We start from the raw sequence: 19,517 nt of genomic DNA on the forward strand, positions 1-19,517 counted from the left end.
GTGTGTGTGTGTGTGTGTGTGTGTGTGTGTGTGTGTGTGTGTGTGTGTGTGTGTGTATAGGCTATATATATATATGTGTGTGTGTGTGTGTATAGGCTATATATATATATATATGTAGGGATCAGGAAAAACGTTTTTCATAATATGGGAACTTTCAACTAGGCTACAATCTCCTAGCCACTGAATACCAGTTGCATAAAGCTAGTTTAAGACCAATCTCTGGGAACCCAGAGTCTATTTTGGCACGTAAATAGACTATCTATTGGCATGTAAATAGACCGTGGCGAAATAGACTCTGGGTTCCAGATTGGTATACTAGACTAAAGCCAAGCTGGTCTTAGATTCTCAGGTTGGGCTAATTCTGTCTTTGTGTTAAGGTTATGACTGACATATTTTGAGATGATAAAGATAGACACCTTTCCTCTGACCATTAAGAATGTTGTTGTCATGGCAACAAATTGTCAGAGAGTACACTGAAGTTGTTTAATAAGATATGCCACATCTTTGATTTTTGGAAAGAAAGAAGAGAGTGAGTCAAGAGACAGAAACAACACATTAGTGATCTACAACAACCAAGGAGAACGCAGAGGGGCAGCTTGTGAACAGGCAAGGCAGGCAAGTGTTTGGGGCCCCAGTCCATTAGGGCCCCCCAAGGGCAGATAAACTTTACTCCACAGCAGTAACCACAAACCCCTATCCATTAAAGAACCAATGGAAAATTTGCAATGACATTGAAACCTCCCTAAAGGGGCTCCATGACATCCCCTGGACGATTTTGAATGATGTGAATTCACTTTCACTTTCAATGGGCTACATGCACTACTCCACTACTTCCTGAAATTAGTACAGCTTCTTTATTTCCTGTCATCACTATTGGATGAACTGATTAATGTCAGGTGTGCTGCAGTCACAACAATGATCAGGCACACCTGACTAATCAGTTCATCCAATAGTGTAGGACAGGAAATAAAGAAGCTGTAGGCTACTAATTTCAGGAAGTAAAGAAGTTGTGCATGTAGTCTATTCAAGTCAAGTCTGCATGATTCACGTATTCTCTTAAATTGAAAGTGAATGAAATAATCTGGAAGTCAAAACGAAAGAGAAAAAAAGAGGATGTGGGAAAAAACAAGTGGAGCAGATACTGATTAGGCAGATAACTGAATGCTGTTATTTTAGTAGGCTATAGCCTATGGGGAGATAATTAAATAAATTCAGCTAGCACTGGTGTCACTTTTCTGTTTTTTTTGTTAGATAACCTGGCTAAAATAATAGTTAAGCTATGAATTACTATGAGGGCAGGGCACACAATTAGTACCAGTCACCACTCACCTCACCAGCCAAATGCTGGTAAAATATAAATTTGCAAGTGGCTGTTAGGTAGCCTAGATTTGATTCACCTGGTGGTGCTAATACATTGCTAATCCATGCTAATCCATTGAGTGGCTGGTAACATTTGAACATTCACTAGTCCGGTGGACAAAAAAGTTAACTTTGCACCATGAAAGTTATGAATAGGCTAATAAAATATGTCCTAGGAACTTGAGGAATGCTAATGATAATATTGATGTATTTTTGGTTGGTGTCAGGTTATTAATAAAATGATGGTGATGAGGTTGGAGGGGGCCCCGGGGAATTTTTGCCTAGGGCCCCTACAGACTCTACAATCGTTACTGAGGAGAAGTAGTACTCACGTAAATATATTGGTAACATCTCACCTGGAGGGAGTGTTTATTTGATAAGAATATCTTTCACTTTATATTAGGGTGCGAAAAGAGTAAATAATGGACAGGTAATGATTCAGTATTCATAAACTACTGAGTATGATGCACCACTTTACAATAGGGTACACAAAAAGATTAACGGTAACACTTCATAATACTGTAACACAAAAAATGGGTAGTTACTGAGGAACGAGTAAGGAACGAACCATTAGTTCATGAATAGTTAATGAGTAGTTAATGAGTAGTTGATAGGTAGTTCCTTAATGGTAGTTACTTAAGAACTGACCATTAGTTACCATGTTAACGAATCATTAACTATGATTAACTAGTGATTGACTAATGCCAAATTTTTCATTAGCTACTCATTAACTGGCTATTAGTTAATGGTTAGTTTACTAGTAACTACTATAGTATTTGTGTACGTTATTGTAAAGTGTTACCAATATATTGATAGTATTCTGTTACATCACCACATGGCCATCTTGGTAGGAAAATAACAGGTGATTGAAATCAATTAACAGGTGATTACAATCAAGTGACACAAACAGTCAATGAGCTGTGTGTATTGTAGCGCCATATTGGTAGGAAAATGCTTGTGACATCATAGGAATACTATGAATACAGTAAAGTGTCAAAAAAAAACTAGCGAAGGGTCTGTCTGGGGGTTGTTATGAAAAAATGAGGCACTTCCGGCGTTTAGCGGATGTTCGGCAGGGACCGGGAAGCGCCTGTAAAGTACCGACTACGACCACCCCGAACTGGCTGCAAAAATGTGTTTTTATCATTATTTTAAGATGCTGGTGGTGGAAACGCCATGGGGAGAACAGTAGTTTTTTACAGTTCTGTTATATTCCCCCTTGATCGGAGTTGAAGCCCTGCCATTGGGTAAGCTTTTAGCTCTCTTATGGTTCGCATATTGGACAATGTAGCTAGCTGTTGTAGCTAAGGCTAACGTTAACTAACCTGGTGTTATCACGTTATGTAGTGTGTCTTGGTACTTGGAGAAAAGCCAGCTTCATGTCACATACCTGCTTATAGAGGCGGTATGATGCTTATTTTAATACAGGTGTCCCGTGTTGTATAGGTGTACACGCTATGTAGGGGATTCAACATAAACACTAGCGACAATGACAAAAGAAGTGTCTTCAGCGCTACTAGCTAGCTTAACGCTAGCAGTTTACCACTAGCTAGCTTAGCATTGTAGTTTACAATTTTTGGTTAGCTGTGACAACAAGTCATTTATGTATACACCAACACACAGTGATCCTCTTCCAGTCTTATCAATGACAGTGGAAATAGAAAAAATACATTATATCTGGTCTAATTTCTCTGTTGATTGTTGCAATACTGAAATATTCCACCAAATATTCCAAATGATTGTTATTCTCAAAAACAAAAAAGTAGCTGGTGTATAAATGCTTTGGATGGGAGAACACAGTATCCAGTTAATATGCAAAATAAAGACAAAAAATAAATATGCATATAGGTACAATATTCTACATCAATTTCACAAAACATTTAGGGGCAGTTACCGGTACATTGATCAAGCGTACTATTTTCTCAGTCCTTTAAAACGGACTTAAATTCCCCCAAAGTAATCAGCTCTGATAATTTCAGGTCCTTCTGTACATTATTCCAGGAGGAAGGGGCAGCGTATTTGAAGGCCTTTTTGCCGTACTAGGGTACCGGCCCCTGTGCGGGGCTCGCCGCACACAGCTCGGCCGCTGCACGGCCTCGCCTGAAGCTTGGCTGCTGCGTGGCCTCGCCTGCTCTATTGGCATGCGCAGCGCACAATTGCCCAATTTCGCATCACTGATGACATCACAATGCCTATGACATCACTGATGATCGCACAATGCCTATGACATCACTGATGATGTCACAATGCCTATGATATCATCAGTGCCATGGACATCGTCAGTGATGTCATAAGATGATATTGGTCAATAATGACGTCACTGATGATGTTATAGACTTTGATATCATCAGTGACATCATTATTGACTAAAATCATGTTATGACATCACTGATGTCATAGGCCTTGTAACATCATCAGTGGGACAAAAATTGAAACAGACAGATACAGTAGACAGACAGCAGACATATATTGCCCACTTGCTCACAACACTTTTATATAAGGTTTCAGTTCTAGCTCTAGGGACTAACATCTGAAGAGTATCATGAGAGCGTAGGCCATATTGATTTTGTTTTTTACACATGTATACACACAGATAAGGTGGAAGCAGCCTAAGGAGAGATTTTATATATAAAAGCCAACCAATGCGAATGTCTGTGGGCATACAGAGATGGACACTGATATGAGCAGTAGTATACAGAGTACAGTGGTGCACAAGATTGCCTTGCCACAGCCAGTAATAAAACGTAAAGCACAATGGTATACAGTATCCAAGTTCTTTAGGTACTGGTCAGATGCATTCATAAAAAGCAGATCACCATAGTCAAATAAGGGTAAAAAAAAGTTGCTGAAATCAAGCACTTCCTTGCCTGGAGTGAGAAACAGGCTTTATTTCTCAAATTAAACCTAATTTAAGCTTCAACTTGGAAACAAGTTTTTCAGTGTGTGCTTTATTAAAAGACAAGTTTTGATCAACAATAATACCTAGTAGTAAGTATTTATATGTTGTGACCAATTCGATTTCAACCCCTTGATTCATACATGTACATAGTGACAAAACCTGGACAAAACACAGAGAATCTCACCTATTAATTTCTTTCCATCCACAGATTTCCTGGGTTAGGGGGGTTAGCACCACCCTCCTTTTCTAGCCTGTAAGTTTCCACCACAGCTACTTCATGCAAGTTGTTTGTATCTCAGGATTAGTTGGCTTTGAATCTGTACCTGTGATCTCTGTCAATTTATAGTAAGGTGGTGCAGTGGAAGCGCTGTCACCTCACAGCAAGAATATCCTGGGTTCTATTCCCGCCTGGGGGCGCTGAGGATGTGTCCTCATCCCCATGTCCTCAGTGCCTACGACCCAGGTGGGGTCGTCAAAAAGGGCATTTTTGTGTGGAGTTTGCATGTTCTCCCGGGTGCTCCCTGGGGTTTCCTCCAGATAGGAACCCCCTGCTAAAAACATGCAAAAAAAATAACAATAATAATAATAATGGTGTGTCTGAATAATCCCATGAGGGATGGGTCATGCAAATTACTTTAGACACGGAAATAAATTCATTTAATATAGCATGTTGTTCTATCTAGCCCAGTAGTCACAGTCTGTCATCATACCCATGAAGGCATGCTGGATGAAATTCATTGAGAAGATCTCTATTGGGTCTATTTACTTATCAAAAAGTTGCTTTACCATGCTAGGGTAACACCCATGTTTAAGTTGTTGAACTTGTTCAACTAGGTTTGACTTGCCGACAGAGACTGAAGCATTCACTTGAAATTCTGAAGTTATGATGTGTTTATTCTTTGCATGTGTGCTTCTTGTAGAGTGCTGGGCCTTACCCAACCCATGATGGAACACAGGAAAGCCTTAACCATCTCGCTTACTCTTGACAAGGATAACGTATGTATGACACTACTAGTCTTTGAATTATTTTATTTTCACTCCAGCAGTTTCATAAGTGACACTTGTTCATGCACTTTGTGAGTTTTTAGCATTCAGAGTGAAATGCCTGAGCTGTAATCTCTACTGATCCTGACTGGATGACGTAAAGGTGACAGATCACTGGCTTCAGGAAGACGATGACTAGCGCACAGTCTTTCTGGGATTGTTGTCGTCACTGTCTTGTTACTTTCTCTTGCTCAGTAATCACACTCTCAAGTGAGGAGAGTGCTTAGCTAGACTGCTTTAGCATGGGCAGCTGCGATGAGCCTCTATTATGCATAATCAATGCTGTTACCATGCTGCACTTGGCACAATTACGGCCACTCAAACACATTTTATGTAAAATATATATATTTTTTCAAAATCATAACAGCAGCTATTAGATAACCTAGTAATTTATATTTTAATGTATATTTTCAAATGCAGCCCAACCGGCAATGTGTGTTGACACAGATGCACGCTAATTCAACAGTTTTTCTTCAACGGCTACTGCTCCAAAATTGCTACACACACCCAAATTATCTCAACAACATTGATTACGCATCAAAGCCACTGTGCAGTTGCACTTGTTGAATTTGTGTATCCATGATTGGGTTAGCATTTTGCACGTAATTAATTCCATACAGGCGTGATAACTGCTGCTTCCCTTGTTATTTTTAGATTGGAAACCCACTCAGAATCCCCATGACATATCTTTCCTCAGAGTGTGGTGGGAGGTTAGGGAGACAGGTAGATATCTCTGCTCTCTGTCTGAACACAAAGGCATGTTATTGTGAGAGGTTATTGTGGAGGAGTGCTGAAAGTCACTTTGACTCTCCATTTGACAGATTCACTGGACCCAGCTCTCAGGATGCAAAGCCAGATACCACGATTCACAGCATAAGAATGGATCCATGATGTTCGATCACAACCAAGCTGCTATGGTCCAATTGGGAATAGCCAGGTAAGAAGAAGCCTAGTGAGCCATTTATTCTATATTCTGTTTTCATCACCTAGTAGGGCTGGGTCGGTTTGAAAATTTTAAAACCGGTTCGATATTGCTGTCTAAACCGGATCGAACCGGTATACCGATTTTTTTTGTAATTATTATTATTATTATTTTTTAAGCAGGGCTCCCGAGTGTGGCCCATAACTGTCTGTAGTGCAACTTCAGTCCACCTGATAGCGATAATACACCTCTAAGCTGGTATTGTCAACCAGCAATGATACTGAATAAAAAGAAGCAGGACACCTGTGTAACAAACACACCCTGTATTTATTTCTCATAACTATTCAGCTTAACTTTTCTTCAAACATCAACATAATAAACAAAATAAGACTTTTGCATACTAGTGCAACTTGAGAAGAGGCTAATACGAACAATAGTGCAATCAGAATGGACTGATTTTTTTTCGTTTTTTTCGGTTCGCACGTGATCAAACCGGTTTGGGCTCGTACACCGAACCGGTAAAACCGGAAATCGACCCATGCCTACTAGTTGGGTTGCTGGCAGTATAGACGAGTGTGCAAGAGCTCCATCATCAATTTATTCAATGTTGGGTGGAGGATTTGCTCTGTTTATAATACAGCTGCCCCACTTTATAAACTGACGACTGTTAATCAAAGCCAATGAAAAAGGAGGGAGACACGCACATCCAAAACCCAAAGTTGGGGCAGGGGCTGAGCTGAACTAGAACAGTGAGACAAAAAGAATAAAAACTACTCGCACACCGCAGAGCTCCTTTTCTCCAGATTTATTTGTTGTAACGCGTTTTGAGCTACATGCTCTTCATCAGACAAGACAGTACAGGAGGACACCATCATAGATATAGTGGTCAAGTGTCACATGATACAGTCACATGATGAAATCAGGTGGGATGACAGACACCTGTGTAATTGAGAGAAGGAAAATGCATATGCACACCAGGTGTAGAGAAAACTGCAACAAATCCCATCTGCCATTAACAATGGAAATATAGAAATGAATCACTAAGATTACTCTTAAGAGAAAAAGTCTAAACATCAACGGGCGGCGACCTCAACAAACTGCTTCTACAAAGATAATTATATTGGATTTATACCTTGGACACAATGTCACCTAAAGGCCTCAATGAGGAGATGGATATCCGCCCTTTTCTGTGACACTTTTCTATTTCCATTTCTATTTTTGTCCTGTTATCACAGGAACTTGGTTGCATTCAAACTTGCTTCTTTGCCCTCTTTAATGTCCTCTTTAAAATGTAAAACACCATGTTAAAATGTTTTTTTTTGGCCCTTAACTCATTGAGTGCCAGCCACTTTTGGAGAACGGATGCTCCCAGTGCCAGAGTTTTCAGAGCGTTTTCAGTGATTTATCGAGGCCCACAGAATATTGTGTGATATTACTATGTAAACACCGAACACGCACAAGAACGAGCTGGCTCTATTGTATCATCAGCAAAAAAAAGTTTATTGATACCATTTTCCGTTCTTTAGTTATGAGCCGGAGAAGATAGGTTGTTTTCAGCGTTTTCAGGCTTTTCAAATTATTAGCTGAGATAATCCGCCTTTTGTGAAATGCAGCATTTCAAGCACATTCACTGAGTCTGAAGATAATATTTTCTGATGTAGTGACGTAGTTGTTGTGTGATGCCCTGCGTGCACCACCCCCCTCCCCCCCTCCCCCCGTAAACTCCTCCCCACACTGCACACAGCCTCACGCAACCATTATATTTTCGGAGTGCTGCGTTTGTGTGCTGCTGTCGGCTCTCAGCGCCACAGCAGGGAAGAGCCAACCCGGATTGCTGAATGGTTTGGCGTCAGGGGCTGCTTTCCTGGCTGCTAATCGGGTGGAGAAACTATACAGACAGACAGACAGACAGGGACAGAGGGGCTCAGTTGTGAGCGCGGATTGACTCCTGTTCGGAGCCAATGTCAGCTCCCGCGACAGAGCAAATGGCTCTGGGAGCATGCATCGGTTTGTCTTTGATCCACGGCTTTTAGGCTGTTTCTCGGACCTGTCTCTAATCTGGACTGCACTGAGCAAGCACTGTCGCCACCTAATGAGTCCGTAAAATAGGTTATACACCTCCAATAGCTACTATAGTTGTACAGGAGCTGCGGAAGGCTTTGATCGACGTCCCACCGTCAAAAAACGCATTGGACGTCGAAGGACGTCCGTGGCACTCTACGTCACTATTTAATTGGACGTCGAAGGACGTCCATGGCATTCAATGAGTTAACCGGTATTTCCACCTAGACTATCAAGACGCCTTTGGCAGGTCCCCCCTTACCCGTCCTGACTGTGCTGGGGAATATTTGGTCTATTTCAGACCATCTTTAAATGTATTTACCCCTTTTCCATTTTGTCCCTTTGGATAAATGGTATTTGTAGGTTTTTAAGATTTAAAATGGTTTCTTTCCACTATGATTGGTGGGTCAGGTTGACATGTTTAGATGTTTTGACATGTTTAGACTTTTTCTCTTAAGAGTAATCTTAGTGATTCATTTCTATATTTCCATTGTTAATGGTTAATGGCAGATGGGATTTGTTGCAGTTTTCTCTACACCTGGTGTGCATATGCATTTTCCTTCTCTCAATTACACAGGTGTCTGTCATCCCACCTGATTTCATCATGTGACTGTATCATGTGACACTTGACCACTATATCTATGATGGCGTCCTCCTGTACGGTATTGTCTGATGAAGAGCATGTAGCTCGAAACGCGTTACAACAACAAATAAATCTGGAGAAAAGGAGCTCTGCGGTGTGAGAGTAGTTTTTATTCTTTTTGTCTCACTGTTAATCAAAGCCAAAATTGTAAAATAAATAGATAAAAGCCAATATAAGACTGAATAAATAGTCACACACATCATTGTTCTGGATTAATATTCAGTCATTCCATTGCATTTTGTGGGTATAACTCATTGTAGTTTCTCAAACATTCACAAGATGGGGCACTCACCCTTTAGTATTAATTGTCTCACAGCTGGCTGATAGGCAATGTTGCCTTGATTTTTCAGAGCCTTGAATGAAGCCAAACTTCTCTTGAGTGGTTAAAACATTTTTTTTGTAGTCATCTAGGCCAGGCGTTCCCAACCTTTTTTGTGCCAAGGACCGGTACGGTAGATACATGGAAAACCAGTTGTCAATTTTAATGGTTTTAGTTATATTTACTCACCAGGTGGCGACAAAGGGTAAATAACAGCCTTTGGTGTTGTACTGTATGTAGCCTACAGTATTTATGTTTTTGTTTAAACTACAAACATAAATAAACATCAACTTGAATTTATTATATTAGCCTATGTTTTATTTATTATAGCCTATGTTTATTTATTTATTTTTTGGACCGGGCTTTGTAGACTCCTCCTATTTACACTGGACACAAAACCTTAATCAGTCTAATAATCTAAATGAAATAAGGAAACAATGTTTTAACCATGGCTTGAAATAAATAAAAAAATAAAAATAAAAATTTCACCTCAAGGAAGGCAGATGTTACAGCTCCTCACAGCACCTCTGTAGCAGGACAGAATGACATCAGGCAAGTGAAGTGGTACAACTTATACACATTACTCCGCCCACATGGCACAATCCAAAACAAAGTAACATTATTTAAACCTGTCATTTTTTCAGCTGGAGTTTAGGTTATCACCGTTACAAATCATTACATTTTCTTTTACAATATTCATAATTTTTTAGCCAGTAGTGATCATTGTCCTTTTTGAGATTTTAGTGTTAGTTTACCAGCTTCCAACTTGGTTTTGTCCAATTGACCTCCAGTGCGCAGGTGTAATTAATTGTGTAAGCTTTATAAGCTGCTCAGATCTGGCCCGCTGCCTTTCAGACATCCAGGAAGTGGGGTTGAACTGCAGGTGAGAGTATTGGTAGGTTACATTTGGTAGTTGTGGGGAAGGGTTAAACAAAGGACAAGATGCATGTCAAGCTACGTGTTGAATTATGCAAGCTCGGACACTCCTCAAGTGTGCACTCATGAGGAGACCTCACAAACAAAACTTTTTACCTGGGGACTTCAAACGGACTACCCGAAGTAAGACTGGATGAGCACTCATTCAATCTGCATGTTTACTGCAGGGGGGACCTGACGTTTGGACAGGTAGTGTCGAAACATCTTCTGTCTTCTGTCTGTCTTCCTCTGAGTCAAGCAGAACAATGAAAATGAAATGAAAAACCCTCCTACAGTGATGTCCTAAGAAAAATCATGGCATCCATAAAAGTTAATGTGAAGACATGAAAATATACAATACATATAGCACTAGTGTTTCCTCTATCGTAAAGCAAGTAGCCTAGGCTAATTCATCATAACAAGCATTATCAAAGGGGAAACATTACATAATCCAACACATTCACGTTGTTACTTACAAATATTTACATGTTCAATCTTAGATATTGACTTCCACAGGTGGTGGTCACAGTGTGTATGGTCTAGTTAAGAACCTACCGTCTTATAAAAGACAGTTATTCTGTAGAGCCTTATGTCAAGTTCGATCTGGACAGAAGAAAAAGGTCCTTGTATGCACAGTTACGATCTGGAACTTTGCCCTTGGCACTGGAGACTGGTAGGTTTAATGCTACCCCTGAAGAAGACAGACTTTGTTCGCTCTGTGACCTGGGTGAAATTGAGAATGAGATTCATTTTCTATTCTATTGTACCGTCTATGATGATGTAAGGGAGATACTGTTCACTAAAATGTCCTATTTATGATGATTTTTTTTAGATGGACGATTATGAAAAACTTGAGCTGTGTTTTAAGAAAGGCACTTTCTTTATTGGAAACTTTATTTCCCAGGCATGGGAGCTAAGGCAGAATGTTCTGTTCAGAAAATGATGTAATGATTTTTTCTTTGCTGCTGTGGTGTATGTTATGTTATGCTGTGATTTAGTTTTATTACTGTGGCGTTGGCGTATGTTGTACTGTATAATGTATACTTTGTGTGTCTTGTAAGCCCATGAGGGCTGGGCACTGTCAAGTGCGTGACACATTGAATAAAAATCAATCAATCAAAAAAAAAATCCACATGTGACATAACCCAGACAGAGAAGGGGACAAGAAAGAGACCATCAGAGGAAGCATGGAAGACTTTGTTGGTCATTCACTCCTCCAGAAGATGCTGCAGGTGAAGGGTGAAGATCCAAAAAGCTTCCCTCCGCAGTCATTTATTAATGAGGTCGTCTGTCCTCACCTTTTCAATCCCTATGCATATGAGGGAGGAAGCTGAACCATGATTTGCTTCAGCATAATGACGTCCCATAGCATAGTCTATATTTTGGGTTGCGTATGGGTTTTATGTTTCCCTATTCTTTCAGTACTCGCTTGGTCTGACCCACGTAAATTAGGTGACATGGGCATTTCAACATATAGATCATGTGGGTGGAGTTATAATTAATAGATTATTTTATTTCATATTTGGTATCATTGAAGTATGAAATAAAATAATTTATTAATTGTTTATTATTACCTGTTGAAAGGTCAGTCAACCCCCATAATAAACGTGCAGACTGAACAAGTGTTCCTCCAGGGTCTTACACATAGTAGTACACATCGGGTAGTCTGTATGAAGTGTCCAGGTAAAAAGTTTTGCTATGTACACTCTGTTAAGCACCAGTTTAGTTCTGTTTTTCAGTTCTGTTTTTTATTTATTTATAGTGCAACATCACCCCAAGGGCTCTCTGTCACTTCACAACAAAAAGAGCAATTGGGAATATATGTATAGACACACAAACACATGCACAAGTGACACAGTTAGAGCCATAGTCTTCTGTTCCCTCACCGCACGGCCATCATTGTAGGAAAATTAACAGCGGACTAATAATTTAACAGGTGACTACAATCAAATGTAAAGATAGAGATCGAGTACTTTATTTCCTTTATTTAAAGCACCATATTGGTAGGAAATGCATGTGACATCATGGGAATACTATGAGTAGGAGTCAAGACATTTCAAACAACCAACAAACCGAACCAAACCACCATTGTCATGATCACCTCCGTTTTCAAATACGCCCAGCACTCCGCTAATAGAAACTTGTCTGTGTGTACAGCTACAGCATGTGTTTAGTACAGCACTCCAACCTGCCATGCTAAAAGGAAACATCGTTTATAAGCCCCACAACTCAACACCAAGCTTATCATGACTGCACATATGCCAACATGTCTTATCTACCCCTGTCCACTTGCCTACTCCTCCTTACTGCGGTCATTTTCTGCCCCCCTATTGGTCAGCTGATGGTATATATATAGTCCGACCTGTAATGAAAGATGTGCTAACGAGGGAGAATATACAGTATCTTGATGGGCCGTAATGGAGTGGTGGCGGCGCAGTTCTAGGAAGGTTGTGGCTAGTTCTCTCTCTGTTCCATCCTTTAGCAGGAGGCCCTGTCTGATCCTCACAGATGTCCTGAAGACCGAGGTGGGCAGGGAGTATCTGGACAGCAAAGGGCAGAGCCTGAGATTGGGAAATGGAGTAGGGATGACAACTCCGGAGAAGAGAGGGAAGGGTCTGTCGAGAAAAGAATCTCCCAGGAAATTCAGTCAGACGAAGGCCAGGAACGAGGGGTCCGCACATAAGAGTGTTACTCCTAAACGCAACGAGAGGACCCCCTGCCAGTCTTCTCCAAGGTAAGGAGACACTACTTTACTTTATTGGTATTTAGCAGACGCCTTTATCCAAAGCGACTTACATCATGATCATATACAGCACACAATAACATGAATAGATAAAATAGAAAGACAGTAGTAAAAATATGAGAAGCCAATATAAAAGGGGAGATTAAAGGTGAGAACAATTAAAGGAGCAAACATTTAAGAAACAGAAAATTCAATTAAAAACACATGGAAAGCAGGCAGAGAGAAGGGAGGGAATTCAGGAAGAGTCAATATAAAGTCTGAAGGGATGAGTTTTAAAGGTCCCAATTCGTGCAGCTGTAACCTCTTAAAAACGTGTGTCTCTGGTCCATAAAACATGATTCTGGATTAATTTGTCGAAAATATAGCAACCCCGTTTGTTGTGACGGAGTTCTCACTTCCTCATCTCGTTGCTTCCCAAGAATGCTCTGTTTCTATAATATATTCAGAACTAACAGTTCCCATTGGCCAATCAGATTAGCGTCTGTGGACCAGCACGCTAGGTTGCGAGTTATCGTTAACTTAACGGTTACTACGCTAAAGAGGACATCTCAAAATGCCTAGACTTACCGAATGCACCTCTGCAGTTGCTGGATCACGTACAGTTGTCGTCGCTCCAGCTAGAAGTGTTAATTTTGTGGCTATAGACAAAATGGTGCAGGTAGCTTGTGTGAGAGAGACCTGCGCAGTATGCGTGAGGAAGCTTGTGACGTCCCGATCCCCCGTCTGGGCAAACAAAGCGTTTGGGGATGTGGCTTGGAGGAGACTGCTTGAGAGAGCTGTATAGGGACAAATCCAACTGTGGCAGTTCTGAGCTTGTGACCACTCATTACAGGGAGGGCTGACAGCAGTATATATGCATTTACAAGTAAAAACAGCTTTTGCACGGAATGGGACCTTTAAGTTTTCTGCGTAAAATGGGGAGTGATGCGGCAGTCCTGATGTACACTATGATGAACAATGAGTGACTCTGAAGTTGAGTGGAATATACCAGGCTGTATTCTCACATCCACTAACCCCCTGCCTTAATCAGAAGGTGGCCCACAGGTAGATGATGGAATAGTAGGAGACTCAAGGCATTAAGCATCAGACTGAACAATGAGTCGGTAAACAGACCTGACTTGCATAAAGTCACCTCGGCTCACTTAGTTCCAAGAAATGACTTGAGTGTATGTCTTCTTACCAGACAGCATGTTCAAGAGTGCAGGTGCAATTCTCTCCGCTCGCCTGATGGCTCGCTGGAAAATCACCCTCTTTCCTTACTGTATGAAAAATGTCACAATCCTGTGTTGGGCGTTAAACGGACCGTCTGCATTCTGAAGGTTTTGGTAGGGTCAAATGGAACACACGTAACCTATCAGAATCCTAGTTGCTTCAAAAAGTTTGCGCTTATTGTTTTAAAACACAAATAGTTTGATGAAAAACGCCTACCGGTACTTGTCCAAAACCCTACACTCGAGGCATGGTGGTCTTATTTTGTCTTCTCCGGGCCTTTTAAAGAAATAAGACCATGCCTCGAGTGTTGGATTTTGGACAACCAGCCGCTTTTCATCCAACTTTGTGCCAACTTTTTGAAGCAACTAGGATTCCGATATGTTACGTTTGTTCCGTCTGACCCGACCAAAACCTTCAGAATGCAGATATATGGTCAGTTTAATGCCCGACACGGGAGTCTGACAGTTTTCATACAGTAAGGAAAGAGGCCGCTTTTCCAGTCGAGCTGATAGAATTGTGCCTGAGGGGGTACACTAGTGCCTGCTCTCTAAATAGACTTCTGATCTTCAAAAGTTGGGAAACTGTGGTGATTTTTCACTCAGACTTGTGAATAATGATTAAAAATAACTATAAAAGCACAAGGAGGTATTCTTTATTAGGGACATTTCTGCTGTTTTGTTTGAGATGTTTTGTGTGAAATTACCTTTTTAATGGAGCTTGGCTTGCGGCACCCTTGGCTCTCCAGATTTTCCAGGCAGAAAATTTTATTTGGAATAATACAGCAAAGTAGGATTTCACAACTCCTGAGATGCTGGTTCAAATCATAAGTGTTCTCCGTTTGTTTTTTTATGTACCCAGCTTTCTTAGCCATTGTGTAATTAACTAGCATTTTAGTATATAAAGCTCCAGAGATGGACTGCGTGTGGCATTGTGGGAAAAAGTATGAATGACTACAGCATGAGTGACTGATCATAATGTTAGAATGATGTGCTACAGCAGGGGTGGGCAACTATTTTTCATGGGGGGCCACATGAGAAACCCAGATTGTTGCCGGGGGCCGAACAAATATTGTCAATTTTTTTGTGGCCCTCTCTATCATCAAAGTTGCCCATCCATGGGTTACGGCATGACAATATTTGTTCGGCCCCCGGCAACTATCTGGGTTTCTCATGTGGCCCCCCATGAAAAATAGTTGCCCACCCCTGCCGTAACCCATGGATGGGCAACTTTGATGATAGAGAGGGCCACAAAAAAAATTCCTCTCTACCAGATTTTGCTGAGGGCTGAACGGCGCCAGTGCAAAACATTTGGGGCATTTGAAGCCAGGTTTAAAGGAATAACTCATTTTAAATTAACAATTGTGATGTCATTATTCAGTCTTAACTACCAATATTTGATCCTTTTTTCACTCCTATGTCACCACCTGCTCTCCCTGCAGGGCTTGAAATTAACTTTTTTCACCACCTGCCAATATGGCTGCTAGATTTGAAAGTTACCAGCCAATTAGAATTTCCACTAGCCAAAATGTTTTTCTTGAAATAAACCAGAATATGAGTGGGTTAATTTAAGCATAAGTATCAGTAAGTGGCCAGGGATTCTCAAAGCCTGTGTTGAGGGTCACACAAGAACAAAAATGCACACTAATTAAATCCAAAACCAACAAGTTAATTATTTAAATTTCTACTTCAATGTAGAACAGTCATTTCTTACACATGAGATTACTTTTAGCCTTTTATTCATAAATATTATTGAAAGATATTCCATATTCCAGACTGAAATGCTATAACAGAGTATTGGCCAGAATGACATGAACATTTAGACACTTATTCAGCAGGTATCTTGCATGTTGCGTTCAGGTTTTTTTTTTGCAATTCCATCACGGGCCACACAGGGGCCTGCGGGCCGTATGTTGCCCATGTATGTGCTACAGCATGACTGACAGATCATAATGTGAATTCACCTGTACAGGTTAGGACTCAGGAGCAGGTCAGAGGATGTTGATGCAGAAGAAGACAAAGAAGAAAAGGAAGCGGAGCTGATAGTGATGCAGGACAATGAAGGAGACTGCAACTATGCAGTGGTTCAGGTTGTAGGTGGGTGAGCACGAACACATTTTAATACCTTTATTTGTGTTCACATTTAGACAAAAAATCCTTGAACACAAACATTAATAGATGCACACTCAATGGGAAATCTTACAGTGACAGATGTATCTAGTCTGAATCTATGGATAAAGGAAACAGCGCCTCCTCCAAATGTGGCGACTGCCAATTATTGCAGAAATAGAGCAGAATTTCGCCAGAGCCTTGGCTCTTGGTCTGGGCAGTCCTGCCCTCTGCAGGCCACTTACGACCAGCCTATGGACATTACCAAGGCTTCCAAATATGAAAACAAGCAATTTACAATTATACCCAAGCTGTAAAATGGCATTCTTGAGCAGTTGGTATTTCAAAACCTTGGTGATAAAAGCTTCTTCAGACTGGAATCAAAAGCACACCCCACTACCAAAATGGTGGCCTCTCTACTGTCCTCATTGACAACAACATCATCAGGTGTATTAGCTGTCACATTTGAAAAGATGTCATATTCAGTATTACACAGTTTGAACATGGCAGTTGAAACACGGGAGTGTTTATGGATTTCAACAGAGGATGGAACATATGACCTTATGTTTTTAACTAACAGGTCAACAATTCTGTCATGTCTTGCAATATACATTCCCTTATATACAAAGCAACCATTCAGAATATGAGACATGGATTCAATTACTGGATTATGATCATGGTGCAGACAATGAGGAGAAAAAGTGTTAGGATACCAGAGAGAGAGATTGAGCCTGGTCGGAAAGACTTGTAATCTGGCTTTAACTGTAAAAATGACTATGTCCTCATCAACTGCATGATTCTTAAATATTGAGTGTGAAACATTATGATCTGCAGCAGGGAGGCAAGCAAGCTTTCCCTGTAATTTTAAACCAGTCCAATGTTGTTGTTGTCTCTGTTGTTGTAAACTTACGAGGGACCTTTGTGTACTAGCTGGTGCTAGATGTTGTTGAGTGTCAATAACAGTAGCCCTTACTGAGGTCAGACAGTCAGTTATAATATCCTCAGATACTAATACAGTATCCGAGTCAGGTTTTACCCAGTTTACACACACACACACACACACACACACACACACACACACACACACACACACACACACACACACACACACAGTTCCAAGTTATTCCTTGGAAATGCATGAGCCCTCCCACCTACCTCCTCTCCTCTGAGTCTGACCACATGTGTTTGACTCAGATCTCCTTGACTTAAGGGCTCTCCTAGTGGGAGAGGTTTATTCATACTCCTGGCCTTACTCCCAGGGTAAATAAACAAAAACTGGGCTTTATAGTGTTGTAAAACAAAAATCAGCTGAATTTACTCGGCTTTCACCTCACACGCATACCCCTGCTCACAACTTAGCCATTTGTTTTTCCATTTTCTGTCCTACTTTGTGGGTAGTAGTATTGTGTTCATTTCCAAATGATGGCTTGATCACCGTGTCGCCGTGTCTTACAGACTGCGGGTTGGCAGTGAGCTGGGAGCCGGCTGGAGATGTAGGAGGTGACGAGATCTCGACAGCTACTACCAAGGACAGGTGTACAGATCCAGGAAGTGGAGGCCAACATGGTCCGGTAGGTATCATGCAGTGTTACAGTCGGAGTAATTATCAAAAGTTACACTAAAACAGTGAATGTAGCGATTCCCAGACAAAGCCTATGCAACACAACTTTTTAAAGATACCTCTTAAACATGCTTGCTCTTGAACATGGCTCTGTTCTGTGCCATCCCAGCAGAAGAGGAAAAGAGAGAAGCCAGAGTCCCACTGCAATGGAACAGGCACCCCCAAACGCCACAGAGGGAGTGTGCTTCGCCTTACTGGAGAAGGAGGGAGAGATGGTGGACCAACCCCTAAACGCCTCTGTCTGGAGGGAAGGGGACAAGATGGCGAGCCGGAGAGCCTGGACCGTGGCATTGTGAAGTTCACGGTGGGGGCAGACGAGAGAACGGAAGTATGCCTGAGCTCAGTCATCAGTCCTACAGAGGCTGGAGAGAGTGCAGAGGCCCTGAGGCGTCGTCTGTCCTCCAGCCAGGCCAGCCCCTCTGAACCCAGTGAGTATATGTCTGGCTGTCTTCAGGCCAGCCCCTCTGAACCCAGTGAGTATATGTCTGGCTGTGTCTTCAGGCCAGCCCCTCTGAACCCAGTGAGTATATGTCTGGCTGTGTCTTCAGGGCGCCCACACAGGTCTAGCGTTCTGCTAAGGCATACATGGGCAAAATGCGGCCCCAGGGCCGGACCTGGCCCCTGGACCATCTCAATCCGGCCCCCAAGGTCCTCAAAGAAAAACAAAACAACCCTGAAAAATAAAGGGCAGAATTATGTTAATAATAAATCTCATCTGCTACAGTCATTGGATTTGTATCACTATTATATCGGGAGATTAACAAGAAATTACCAATCACAACGGGAGAGAGAGTTAAAAATAGGGAGACTCTCGCGAAAAGTGTTGGCAGGTATGATTTCCAATGTGTGGCCCTTCGCTTACTTGATATAAGTCAGTATGGCCCTCTGGGGAAAAAAATGTGCCCACCCCTGCAAGGTTTAGCAGAACTGCTTAGCAGCTAAGCAGTTCTTGCTGGGCAAGCAAGCCGGTGCTGTTACTTGCGGCTCAAGCTAAATTGGCCTGATGTGTTCAAATGGGTGACATGAATCAACCAAACAACCCACTTGTCATTCAAACAGTGGGGTAGTTACAGCCATGCCAAGGGTGTGTGTGGTTTTCCTGTGATACACAACATTGGAAAAAGGAAGCAAACAATTTGTAACAATGTATTTTTGAAAATGTTCACAAAAATAGTAGTAATAATTGTAGTTATGTTATGAGTTAAGACATTTATGCATCTTGTAATTAAACGACACACTCTTAAGCTGTGTTCACACCAAGATATTTATTTTTCGCTCTGTCGCTTGATTCAACCCTTTGGAATCGCTCTGTCGCTCTGTTTAAATCGCTCATCAACAGGCACAAGAATTGACGGACATGTGGGGGTTATAACGTTACGCAATGTCATGATGTTTGTCCACTACGAGCCACCGTCATTGTTTACAAGCTAAAGCCTATCAGCGTGCTCCTAATGCGAGCTCCATACCGGTAGTACAGACTTCACTTCATGTCAGCTGTCAGCCTGTCAATGCGGTTTGTTGCCACACAATAAACCAGCGGTTTGTTCCAAGCCAGTGTGATCCTTGACGCAGCTTTACCTATTGTCAAAAATGACAATAGGTACAATAATCAAATCTGCATCTTTTCTTAGGAAAACTCCATAACATAGCTTTAAGTCATAGTTATACTTTCTA

General features: G+C 41.4%; 1 protein-coding gene across 1 annotated transcript in view; it reads left to right on the plus strand.

The window, feature by feature from the left end:
• The first annotated feature begins 4,472 nt into the window (after positions 1-4,472).
• LOC310777861 (uncharacterized protein) overlaps positions 4,473-19,517 on the plus strand; it is a 35,299-nt gene continuing 20,254 nt past the window's right edge. Inside the window, exons 1-8 of the mRNA XM_083638211.1 lie at positions 4,473-4,511; positions 5,179-5,254; positions 5,957-6,025; positions 6,124-6,239; positions 12,645-12,896; positions 16,086-16,210; positions 17,678-17,793; positions 17,956-18,271. Coding sequence (XP_083494337.1) covers positions 5,201-5,254; positions 5,957-6,025; positions 6,124-6,239; positions 12,645-12,896; positions 16,086-16,210; positions 17,678-17,793; positions 17,956-18,271 — 1,048 coding nt within the window. The 5' untranslated portion in view covers positions 4,473-4,511; positions 5,179-5,200. The remainder of the gene's footprint in view (positions 4,512-5,178; positions 5,255-5,956; positions 6,026-6,123; positions 6,240-12,644; positions 12,897-16,085; positions 16,211-17,677; positions 17,794-17,955; positions 18,272-19,517) is intronic.

This window comes from Poromitra crassiceps, assembly GCF_964638095.1.
Source record: "Poromitra crassiceps genome assembly, chromosome: 6".
NCBI lineage: Eukaryota > Metazoa > Chordata > Actinopteri > Beryciformes > Melamphaidae > Poromitra > Poromitra crassiceps.